At 44.2% G+C, this 12,707-nt stretch overlaps 1 protein-coding gene across 2 annotated transcripts in view; it reads left to right on the top strand.

Annotated features, from left to right (window-relative positions):
- The window catches only part of LOC110507083 (sortilin-related receptor), a 70,317-nt gene that overhangs the window by 47,454 nt on the left and 10,156 nt on the right, over positions 1-12,707 (top strand). For both annotated transcript variants that reach the window (XR_005040090.1, XM_036965740.1), the window contains exons 16-33: positions 200-285; positions 3,407-3,579; positions 3,786-3,917; positions 5,874-5,965; positions 6,196-6,442; positions 7,294-7,432; positions 7,644-7,817; positions 8,635-8,748; positions 9,080-9,202; positions 9,392-9,511; positions 9,604-9,729; positions 9,915-10,025; positions 10,311-10,442; positions 10,774-10,905; positions 11,012-11,146; positions 11,252-11,404; positions 12,006-12,194; positions 12,563-12,691. Coding sequence is in view for 1 of the 2 variants with exons in the window: in XM_036965740.1 (XP_036821635.1) it covers positions 200-285; positions 3,407-3,579; positions 3,786-3,917; positions 5,874-5,965; positions 6,196-6,442; positions 7,294-7,432; positions 7,644-7,817; positions 8,635-8,748; positions 9,080-9,202; positions 9,392-9,511; positions 9,604-9,729; positions 9,915-10,025; positions 10,311-10,442; positions 10,774-10,905; positions 11,012-11,146; positions 11,252-11,404; positions 12,006-12,194; positions 12,563-12,691 (2,507 nt within the window). In the remaining variant the exon portion in view is untranslated. The remainder of the gene's footprint in view (positions 1-199; positions 286-3,406; positions 3,580-3,785; positions 3,918-5,873; positions 5,966-6,195; positions 6,443-7,293; positions 7,433-7,643; positions 7,818-8,634; positions 8,749-9,079; positions 9,203-9,391; positions 9,512-9,603; positions 9,730-9,914; positions 10,026-10,310; positions 10,443-10,773; positions 10,906-11,011; positions 11,147-11,251; positions 11,405-12,005; positions 12,195-12,562; positions 12,692-12,707) is intronic.

The raw sequence follows: 12,707 nt of genomic DNA, 5'->3' as shown, positions 1-12,707 counted from the left end.
GGTGTTCTTAATGTTTTGTACACTCAGTGTATATGTAATGGGCAACATGTAAACATTTTGTTCTCCTCGTTTACACAACTATGCATAAGATACACTGTATTACACCATTTGTTGTACACATACTCTTGTTGTGATATTGGGTGGTGGGTGTTTGTCTGTCCATGTTGTTAACCAGTTCGTGTGTGTCTCTCTCTCTCAGGTACAGGAAGGTGTCTGGGGACAGCTGTAGTGGAGGCGATGTAGAAGCCAGACTGGATGGAGAGATGCTCCCCTGTCCTGTAGGAGGTAAGCCTCCCCTCTCCTTCAATTAAGAAACCATTATTAGAAACATTTAGCCTTTTAGATCACAATGAATAAGAGACCCCTGAATGAATGAATAAGCGACCCCTGAATGAATGAATAAGAGACCCCTGAATGAATGAATAAGAGACCCCTGAATTAATGAATAAGAGACCCCTGAATGAATAAATTAATGAGACCCCTGAATAAATAAGAGAACCATGAATGAATGAATAAGAGACCCCTGAATGAATAAATGAATAAGAGACCTCCGAATAAATGAATAAGAGACCTCCGAATAAATGAATAAGAGACCCCTGAATAAATGAATGAGAGACCCCTGAATGAATGAATGAATGAATAAGAGACCCCTGAATTAATGAATGAATAAGAGACCCCTGAATGAATGAATAAGAGACACCTAAATGATTGAATGAATGAGAGATACTCTGAGATTCTTGATATACTGGGTTCACAAATACTTTACCTTGTAAATGCCATTATGGAAAGGGGAGACTCTCAAGAGGATGTTCTCTGTTTTGCTCTACGGCCCCCACGAGTATCATGAGACTCGTCTGACGGTAACCCATAGAAATATGGAGGTCCTTTTGTGGCAACAAAAACAAGGGGTTAAATGTGTCCAAAAAATATGTATATTTCTTATATCTCTTAGATATAGGACAGACACTTCAAAACAGTATTATTCCTTAGGATTTATTTTTTGCCTTTTTATGGATGTGTTATTCAATGCATTTCTATGGGCTATAGTAGTAAAGGCCAAATTCAGTATTTTATCAAATTATTTTGAAATATTTGGGGGAGGGATACCTAAATGGCCTAAAAATCATAATCAAATAGCTAAATGATCCATTGAATTACTATTTTAAAACAATTCCATATGTTACCTTTGGGTCGTGGGTCATGACGGTTTTATTTGGTATGGGCCATACAGTTTTAACTTTTTTGCTAGACCTTATTTGAGGCAAAAGATACTTTTAGTTACATATTATGGGGTGAATTTAGTTAAAGATAGAAAGGTTAGTCCCAGCAGTAGATCATTGGCTACAGCAACAACACACGTAGGTTAGACCTCGGGGACAATAGCTGCTGTGATTGGTTGTAGGGATCCAAAAAGCAAATAAACAAATAAGTATTTTGAATTCATGAAAAGTGAAATTACTCACATTTTATACATAAAAGCATATGGTTGGAAGAACTTTAATTTCCCTGAAGGGAAATTGTTTTAGACATGCATTACTGCTGTATGCAAAATAAATACTGCCGTATACACAGCTGGATGCAAAATAAATACTGTCGTATACACAGCTGGATGCAAAATAAATACTGTCGTATACACAGCTGGATGCAAAATAAATACTGTCGTATACACAGCTGGATACAAAATCAATACTGTCGTATACACAGCTGGATACAAAATCAATACTGTCGTATACACAGCTGGATACAAAATCAATACTGTCGTATACACAGCTGGATACAAAATCAATACTGCCGTATACACAGCTGGATGCAAAATAAATACTGTCGTATACACAGCTGGATGCAAAATAAATACTGTCGTATACACAGCTGGATGCAAAATCAATACTGCCGTATACACAGCTGGATGCAAAATAAATACTGCTGTATACACAGCTGGATGCAAAATAAATACTGTTGTATACACAGCTGGATGCAAAATAAATACTGTCGTATACACAGCTGGATGCAAAATAAATACTGTCGTATACACAGCTGGATACAAAATCAATACTGTCGTATACACAGCTGGATACAAAATCAATACTGTCGTATACACAGCTGGATACAAAATCAATACTGTCGTATACACAGCTGGATACAAAATCAATACTGCCGTATACACAGCTGGATGCAAAATAAATACTGTCGTATACACAGCTGGATGCAAAATAAATACTGTCGTATACACAGCTGGATGCAAAATCAATACTGTCGTATACACAGCTGGATACAAAATAAATACTGTCGTATACACAGCTGGATACAAAATAAATACTGTCGTATACACAGCTGGATACAAAATCAATACTGCCGTATACACAGCTGGATGCAAAATAAATACTGTCGTATACACAGCTGGATGCAAAATCAATACTGTCGTATACACAGCTGGATACAAAATAAATACTGTCGTATACACAGCTGGATGCAAAATCAATACTGTCGTATACACAGCTGGATACAAAATCAATACTGTCGTATACACAGCTGGATACAAAATCAATACTGTCGTATACACAGCTGGATACAAAATCAATACTGTCGTATACACAGCTGGATACAAAATCAATACTGTCGTATACACAGCTGGATGCAAAATAAATACTGTCGTATACACAGCTGGATGCAAAATCAATACTGTCGTATACACAGCTGGATACAAAATAAATACTGTCGTATACACAGCTGGATACAAAATAAATACTGTCGTATACACAGCTGGATACAAAATCAATACTGCCGTATACACAGCTGGATGCAAAATAAATACTGTCGTATACACAGCTGGATGCAAAATAAATACTGTCGTATACACAGCTGGATACAAAATAAATACTGTCGTATACACAGCTGGATGCAAAATAAATACTGTCGTATACACAGCTGGATACAAAATAAATACTGTCGTATACACAGCTGGATGCAAAATCAATACTGTCGTATACACAGCTGGATACAAAATAAATACTGTCGTATACACAGCTGGATACAAAATAAATACTGTCGTATACACAGCTGGATACAAAATCAATACTGTCGTATACACAGCTGGATGCAAAATAAATACTGTCGTATACACAGCTGGATGCAAAATAAATACTGTCGTATACACAGCTGGATGCAAAATAAATACTGTCGTATACACAGCTGGATGCAAAATGAATACTGTCGTATACACAGCTGGATACAAAATAAATACTGTCGTATACACAGCTGGATACAAAATAAATACTGTCGTATACACAGCTGGATGCAAAATCAAATGCAATTTGTTGCGTTTTTCTTACCAGTTGTTACTCTTCACATGGCTATAGATTAGAATGAATTGTATTAAGTGTTTTTTTTCCTCTCTGGTCTTCTCCAGAGAGTAATGAGTTCATCCTGTACGCTGTGAGGAACTCCATCCATCGCTATGACCTGGCCACAGGGACCGACCAGGTCCTGCCCCTCTCTGGTCTCCGCGAGGCTGTGGCCCTGGACTTTGACTACGAAAGGAACTGCCTCTACTGGGCCGACATCTCGCTGGACACCATACAGGTCAGGGCCTTCACAGAAGGCACTCCGATGTAGCCATGACTTACCCTATTCCCTATATAAGTATATTGCTTTTATACTATATAGGGAATAAAGTACCATTTAAGACACAAAATCTATCCTGTTCACACTTCTGAGACCAAAAGTACATTGTGTATCGTGATTAGTGAAAAGTATGTACACACTCCCTCCCTGTCCTCCCCCTCCAGAGGCTTTGTCTGAATGGCAGTACGGGACAGGAAGTGATTGTGAGGAAAGACCTGCAGAATGTGGAGGCCCTCACCTTTGACCCCATCAGCAGGCTGCTTTACTGGGTGGATGCCGGAGCGCAGAGGATTGAGGTAAAAATGAGGATCAGGGATTTGTCCAATATTTGATAGATACTGAACAAAAATATAAATGCAGCATGCAACAATTTCAACAATTTTACTGAGTTACAGTTCATATAAGGAAATCAGCTAACACATTCATTAGGCCCAAATCTATGGATTTCACATGACTGGGCAGGGGTGCAGCCATGGGTGGGCCTGGCTCCCAAATGGGTGGGCCTATGCCCTTCCAGGCTGCACCCATTAGGAAGGCAGGCACAGCCAATCAGAATTAGTTGTTCCCCACAAAAAGGGCTTTATTACAGACAGAAATACACCTCAGTTTCATCAACTGTCCAGGTGGCTGGTCTAAGATGATCCCGCAGGTAAAGCTTCCTGCCATCCAGGACCTATTTAAAAGGCGGTGTCAGATGAAGGCCCAAAATATTGTCAAATACTCCAGTCACCCAAGTCGTAGACTGTTCTCTCAGCTACTGCACGGCAAGCTGTACCGGAGCGTCAAGTCTAGGTCCAAAAGGCGCCTTAACAGCTTCTGCCCCCAAGCCATAAGACTGCTGAACAATTAATCAAACTATTTACATTGACCTCAACTCTTAGTCTTTAAACTGCTGCTACTCACTGTTTATTATCTATGCATACCGGTAGTCACTTTAGTAACTTTACCCGTAGCCTAGTGGTTAGAGCGTTGGGCCGGTAACTGGATCAAATCCCTGAGCTGACAAGGTAAAAATCTGTCGTTCTGCACCTGAGCAAGACCGTTAACCAACTGTTCCCCGGGCGCTGAAGACGTGGATGTCGATTAAGGCAGCTCCCCACACCTCTCTGATTCAGAGTGGCAGTGTTAAATGCGGGAAGACACATTTCAGTTGAATACATTGTTGGACAACTGACTAGGTTTCCCTACATGTACAAAGTACCTTGATTACCCATTACTCCCTGTATATAGCCTTGGTATTGTTACGTAATTTTGTGATACTTTTTATTGTGTTTTTTACTTTAGTGTATTTAGTCAATATTTTCTTAACTCTATTTCTTGAACTGCATTGTTGGTTAAGGGCTTATAAGTAAGCATTTCATGGTAACGTCTACACATTGTACTCCGTGCATGTGACATACAATTTGATTTGATTTAACAGGGATGTAAACACATTTGTGCACTAAATGTTAGAGTAATAAAACTTTTTGTGTGTATGGAACATTTCTGGGATCTTTTACAGTGGGGAGAACAAGTATTTGATACACTGCCGATTTTGCAGGTTTTCCTACTTACTAAGCATGTAGAGGTCTGTAATTTTTTATCATAGGTACACTTCAACTGTGAGAGACTGAATCTAAAACAAAAATCCAGAAAATCACACTGTATGATTTTTAAGTAATTAATTTGCATTTGACCTCTGTCATTGCCAACAAAGGGTATATAACAAAAGTATTGAGAAACTTTTGTTATTGACCAAATACTTATTTTCCACCATCATTTGCAAATAAAATCATTAAAAATCCTACAATGTGATTTTCTGGATTTTAGTGGACCTATGATTAAAATTACAGGCCTCTCATCTTTTTAAGTGGGAGAACTTGCCCAATTGGTGGCTGACTAAATACTTTTTTTGCCCCACTGTGTGTAAATGTGATATTTCATTTTTTAATTTTTTATACATTGGCAACAAAATTTAAAAACCTAATTTCTTTGTCATTATGGGTTATTGTCTGTAGATTTGTTTTCTTCGATGAGGAACAAACACCATTTTTAATACATTTTTTAGAATAAGGCTGTAACCTAACAAAATGTGGGAAATGTCAAGGGCTCTGAATACTTTTGGAATGCACTGTATCTTTATTTCTCCATCTTATTGAAGCCTTGTTTGATTTCTATTTATATCCTCACCTGGTAGATGACATGCTACTGTATAGTATCAGGCAATACAGTGTGTGATGATGGAGACCCACTCTACGTGTTGTGTTGTGTAGGTGTCTAACCCTGATGGGGACCTACGTCACACTCTGCTCAACTCCTCAGTGCTGGAGCATCCCAGAGCTCTGGTCCTCATGCCAGGAGAGAGGTAGCACAGTCTAATTACCTTGAATATCTGCCAAATGCATTTATGAAGCTTTTAAATCACAAAAAGGGGCTCCCAGATGACCGACTGTTAAAGGGGCGATCTGTGATTGCTACAGCCATTTTAGACTTTAGCTCTTTGTTTGAACTGCGGATTGCACCTTTAACATAAATAACATCAGTGTTAATATCTGTCAGATATACTTGCCTAATCTGTGACTCGTCTCCTACCAGCCTGATGTTCTGGACGGACTGGGGCGACCGCGCCGCCGGCGTGTACCGCGGCTACATGGACGGCTCCAACGTGTCATGCATCGTGTCCGAGGGCGTCCGCTGGCCCAACGGCATCACGGCAGACGACCAATGGCTGTACTGGACCGAGGCCTACGGCGATCGCATCGAGCGGGCCGACTTCGCCGGCGGGCAGCGCAGCGTGGTCATGGAGGGCCTGCCTCACCCCTATGCCATTGCTGTTTTCAAGGTTATTTTAGAACGGCTGATGCACTTATGGAGTATTAAGGCCCACTCTGTGATATTTACATCTGTTTTCGATCATTTAAATGAATGATGTATACCCATTGATTCTTGAAGAATATCACTTATAAATGCCTACAAGCTTAGTTTGTTTGTCTAACGTCTTTAAAGGTAGACTCTGCAATATGACCTCTTCATGCACAGCCGATCAACTTCCTGCTTGCTGATGTCATCAACAGCAGAACTCAAAATGGCCTAGGACTGTCACTATTGGCTCTTCCAAATTTGTCTCCTCCCTTGAGGCATGTCCACATTGTTAAAGTATTTAATGTCGCGTGCACAAGTACAGTGAAATGCCTTTCTTTCAAACTCAAAACCCAACAATGCAGTTATTAATTACAATGTAATACTATAACAAACACATGGGAAATAAGAATAAATATGAATAGCACATTAAGTAAGCATACTATATACTTGGTCAGTTTCAACATCATATTTACAATGTGCATGGAGGGGTACTGGAGTGATGGAGGTAGATATGTTTGGGGTAAGGGGACTAGGCAACAGGATATAAGATAAACAGAGTGAGTGGGCGTGTGTGTAGAGTCAGTACTAATGTGTCTTTGGAGTTATCCAATAGAGGCAGTCTTGTCCAATAAGAATGTTACTGATGTCTGGAAGCAAAAAGTCGGCCCTCTGTGTATGATGATGTCATATCGCAGAGATTCTACCTTTTTAAGGTTATTGAGTGTGCAACACTGGGGAGCACAGTCCCATTGTAGAAGTATATCTCTGTTTGTTTTCATATAATCTCCCAGTTACTGGGCAAATCCTCATTGGCTTGTGTGTGTTTTTCAGAATGACCTGTACTGGGATGACTGGTCAAGGAGAGGCATCTTCAAGGCTTCCAAGGCAGGTTCCAAGGACAATGAGCTGATAGTGGGTAGACTGACCGGGGTCATGGACCTCAAAATCTTCTACAAGGGCAAGACCAGAGGTGAGAGACAAGCAGCGAAACCATATTTAAGAATCAATGCCCATTCTAAGTAAGCCTTCCATGAACTTTGACGGTCAGCGTTAAAGAGTTATTATGTGTAGGCAGAATGTTACTCTGGAAGCGACAATAGTGGAAGCTTTTTTTGGACACCCCCACTACGTCAGCAGAGCTCATGACAAACCTTTGTGTGTGTGTGTCCACTCTCCTCCAGGCCATAATGCCTGTGCAGACCAACCCTGCAGCCTACTGTGTCTGCCCCAGCCCGGGCACCGCCACACCTGTGTCTGCCCCGACGGCACGCCCACCACCACCCGACCCGACGGACAGCTCCAGTGCCAGTGTCCCACCGGCTACCAGCTCCACAACAGCACCTGCGTCAAGACAGGTGAGACCTGGCACACTCACATACGTGTTCACACTCTCTCTGACAGACCCACGTGCACACAAACACACACACACACACACACCCAATGGTCTCGCCGGGTACAAAATACTACTGATCAAATCAAATGATATTTGTCACATGCACCGAAAACAACAGGCGTAGGTAGACCTTACAGTGAAATTCTTACTTACAAGCCCTTAACCAACAATTCAGAGTTTGAAAAAGTAGGACGAAGGTGTTAAATAAACTAAAGGAAAAATAGTAACACAATAAAATATCAATAATGAGGCTATATACAGGGGGTACCGGTACCGAGTCAATGTGCAGGGGTACGGGGTAGTCGAGGTAATTGAGGTAATATGTACATGTAGGGAGGGGTAAAGTGACTATGCATAGATGATAAACAGATGCATGATAATGTATTGAGGTTCTCAACGTAGTCCTTCAGACGACCCTATCACACTACAACAGATCCACAATGGTGCAGGCTTTTGTTCCATCCTAGCACTAACACCCGTGTCACCTAGTTCAACTAATCACCAAGCGATGAGTTGAATCAGGCGTGTTCGTACTAGGCTGAAACAAAACCCTGCACAGCCTGCGTTGGGTCCATCGGCAGGAATCGGTATTGAAGATCCCTGCCTCGGTGAATGTAGAGAACCACTGTCCTCCTCTCCCTCTCTCCCTGACTGTCCGTCTGACTCTGTTTGTTGTTCTCCTTGGACCACTAGAGGAGATCCTTTAGGATTCAGATACACTTCTTGATGATGTGTGTTTTATTTGTAACCCAAAATGGAATGAAATTCAACTCCCCCAGAACACACGTGCCTGCCCAACCAGTACCGCTGCTCCAACGGCAAGTGTATCAGCAGCATCTGGAAGTGCGACAGCGACAACGACTGTGGCGACATGAGCGACGAGCAGGAGTGCCGTGAGTGGAGGCGAAATTACACCCTATTCCCTATATAGTGCACTACTTTTGGGCAGGCCATTTCAGACGCACAGCTAGACAATGGACAACTCACTCACTCACAGATGATTCTGTTTTATTATTATAATATAAAATGGTTGGGTGTGGAATCCTGGTTGGGAAGGTAAATAGTGACTAAAATGGATCCAACAGATAATGTTCAATAGAGCCAGACTTGAGTTTGTTACTGTCACAATACACTCTGCTTTGGGTCTCTGCTGCTGTTCTTTCTCTCTGTCCTTCTGGGCTCAGTGTCAACACCCTGTCATTCTGTCTGTCCCTCCCCCTCCAGCCACCACCTCCTGTGACCCGTCCATCCAGTTCCGTTGTGTGGTGTCCGGCTCCTGCATCCCGCTGGCCTTCAAGTGTGACCACGAGGACGACTGTGGGGACAACAGTGACGAGGAACACTGTGGTACGAGGAAGAGTGTGTGTGCGTGCACGCATGCGTGTGTCTATGTGCGTGTGTGCACACACTTCCAAGCATGTTTTTTTCCTGACAGTGTGCTCTGTCCTGTATAACTTTTGAGATTGTATATAGCCTATGTGATGCTGCCTCTGATTACTGACTGTGTGTGTGTGTGTGTGTGTGTGTGTATCCCAGAGAGTCACCAGTGTGGACCAGGGGAGTTCACGTGTGCGCGGGGCGTGTGTATCCGCGAGGCCTGGCGATGTGACGGAGACAACGACTGCAGGGACTGGTCGGATGAAGCCAACTGTACAGGTGAGATCAGGGCCATGTTCAAAAGGAGAACGTTGCACAACCTCCGTCTCTCTCTTAGTCTCTCCATCTCTCTCCCTCCCTCCTGGTCTCAGTGGGTCACCACACCTGTGAGGCCAGTAGGTTCCAGTGTCTCACGGGCCACTGTATCCCTAAGCGCTGGGTGTGTGACGGTGATGACGACTGTCAGGACAGCTCTGACGAGGAGCAAGCGCATTGCGGTGAGGACACACACACCCAACACGCGCGCACGCGCATAGACACAGCTCTCTCTCTGCTTGACACCCATGATGCTATGTCATTGTTACGACAGTGTTCGGTCGCCTTTTATGGACAGTTCAAGCAAAGTGTTACCCAGATTTCTGTTGCACGGTCTTCGCTAGAATGGCTGTGTTGTTGTTGACAGTGGGGGATCGCTGTAATGGCTTCCTGTGTTCCAACGGCACCTGTCTGCCTGCCAGCGCACACTGCAACGGAGTACAGGACTGCCCAGGGGGCGCCGACGAGCAACACTGTGGTGAGTGACCAACGGAAAGTCTTAACCCTGAAACTAGACTGCAAACTATAGACATCGTATCTCCGGGGGAATAGGATCTCTTTCTATGCTGCAGACAGTTTGTTTTTCGCCCCCAGATGCACTTTGGTCTTTCGAAACACGGAAACGTTTTGAGGGCTTTTGTCATGGACTGGTTTTTGTCATCAATACGTTCACCTGAGGTTGGTTGAGAATATCTCAGCCGTATATCCCATTGTAATATAGTAGTGCTGTGTGTGTGTGTGTGTGTGTGTGTCCTCCTTGCAGATCCCCTGTGTACGCGCTACATGGATTTTGTGTGTCAGAACCGAGCCCAGTGCCTGTTCCAGTCTCTGGTGTGTGACGGCACCAAACACTGCGAGGACGGATCCGATGAGGACGTGGCCTACGCCGGCTGCTGTGAGTCCTTCTCCACTAACCCCACCACTACTATCGCAGAGAACACTACAGCTGCAACAGTCACTAAATACATTTTGCTGTTACAAAGCCCAGGGTTTTTCTTCCTGTGCATGTGACCGGACCTGGGTCGTGTTCACATGAAATCCGTTTCAAAACACTGTGCAACGGAAAAGGAACACGCATTCCTTATCTGCTTTCACTCCCTGTTTTCTCCATGACCCAGGAACATGTTTGGTTGGCTCAGGAAAAACAAAATGAATGCATCGATACTAGAAAGGCATTGAAGTAAGTTGTTGTCGTTTGTTGTACTGATTGCCACCCGTCTCTCTAGCCACTCACCCTGAGTTTGAGAAGACGTGTGACGCCTACAACTTCCAGTGTGCCAACGGAGTGTGTGTGAGCCTGGGGTGGAAGTGTGACGGTATGAACGACTGCGGGGACTACTCTGATGAGGCCAACTGTGGTGAGTACACACAATGTGTGTGCACGTGTCAGCTATGTACACTGCAGCACTTTATAAATGAATGTATCTAGAAATGAGATTATTCCTGAGTGTGTATATGTTTCAGGCTCCCCCACTGAGGGGCCAGGCTGCACACGGGACTTCCAGTATGAGTGTCGTAACGGGCGCTGTGTGCCCTCCTGGTGGAAGTGTGACGGAGAGAATGACTGCGGAGACTGGTCTGATGAGGCTCAGTGCACTGGTAAACACTCACTCACTCACTCTGTTATTCCTGCCAGATCTCTATGACCAAACCATTTGAAGTGTTATGTGTATTTGAACCTCTTCCTCTCTCTTGTTTTCTTAGGAGGAGTCACGCCCCACACCCCTGCCCCAGGCCCGTCGTCCTGCGCCCCTAACCGCTTCCACTGTGGCTCGGGAGCCTGTATAGTCAACTCCTGGGTGTGTGACGGCTACGCTGACTGTCCCGATGGCAGTGATGAATTGGGCTGTCCCACAGGTGAACCACCGTCTCCATCTACACCAAAGGGCTTGCCACCTTGGCTACACAGCTCAAGACTAGTTATACAGCTGTATGTAGCTAGGTAGGGCCAGGGTGGTTATTACTGACCATGTGACTTGACTAGAAAACACTTTGGAGCTTTTTGTCTCCTTTCATTCATCTGCAGTGATTGGAAAATACTTGACAGGTGAAAACAATATGGTGGAAATTCGTCATTAGACTAGTAAGACAGAGGGGCGCTGATTGGCTCGCTCGGATGCTTTCTCCGGTGAGAGAGTTTCAGACACGAATTGAAGGAAAGTTGACGGGTGCACAGTGCACTGTTCGGATGCTGGAATTAGTTTGGACGAACGTGAAGGGATTCTTTTGATAATCCAATGAAAATATCTTGTTGAACTGGTTGTGTTCGTGCGACATAAAAATGTAATACATTTTTTGCAGTTAAATTACATGTCTTTACTTTAAAATCTATTTAAAAAAATAGACGTAGGAAGTCCCATGAAAAAAAATAAAAGCGTGCCCCCTTATCAAAAAATTCAGATGCCCGTCCAACTGATTTGTTCTGGCACTGGCCCTGTGGTTATGTTTTGTTTCCTAGGCACAGCCAACGGCACAGCCAACGGCACTGCGACACAGGCCCCGTGGCCCACCCACGCCCCTCCCCTGCCCCCTGGACGCTGCAGTAAGAGCCAGTTCCTCTGCCGGAAGCCCCCCACATGCATCCCTGACTGGCAGCTCTGCGACGGCCACCAGCACTGCCTGGACGGTTCGGACGAAGCCCACTGTCGTAAGTGTTACACACAGTGTGTGGATGACCTATGCTCCTCATGGGGCCTATGTCAGTCAGTCAATACACAGACGTGAGTGGGGACTTTCAAACTGGCCAAAAGGGTGAAACACGTAGCCAACCCAGTAACGGTGGTTATTCATAAAATGCACAAAATGTTGTAAGAAACACAGATCCACAGCAAGACTAAGACACTTGAACGTTGACGTTCCACTCGGCGTGCAAAGGAAACCTTCGAAAAGGAGATGTGGTTCTCACACTTGTTTCTCTTCCCCTTTTCTCTCTTTCCCTTCCTCCCCGTCTTTCCAACCCAACCCCCCCCCCCCCCCCACCCCCCCCCCCACCCCCTCACACTCTCTCTCTGATAGCTACACGAGGGCCTCTGACATGTGTTAACGGCACGCACTGCGCTGACGGGGAAGCCTGTCTGCTGGACGGTGAGAAGTGTGACGGCTTCATGGACTGCTCCGACCACAGTGACGAGGACAACTGCACCTGTGAGTCTTCAGTAGC

Source organism: Oncorhynchus mykiss, chromosome 27, assembly GCF_013265735.2.
Source record: "Oncorhynchus mykiss isolate Arlee chromosome 27, USDA_OmykA_1.1, whole genome shotgun sequence".
Taxonomy (NCBI): domain Eukaryota; kingdom Metazoa; phylum Chordata; class Actinopteri; order Salmoniformes; family Salmonidae; genus Oncorhynchus; species Oncorhynchus mykiss.
The sequence above is the reverse complement of the archived record's forward strand: the minus strand, read 5'-3'. Positions and strand labels throughout refer to the sequence as shown.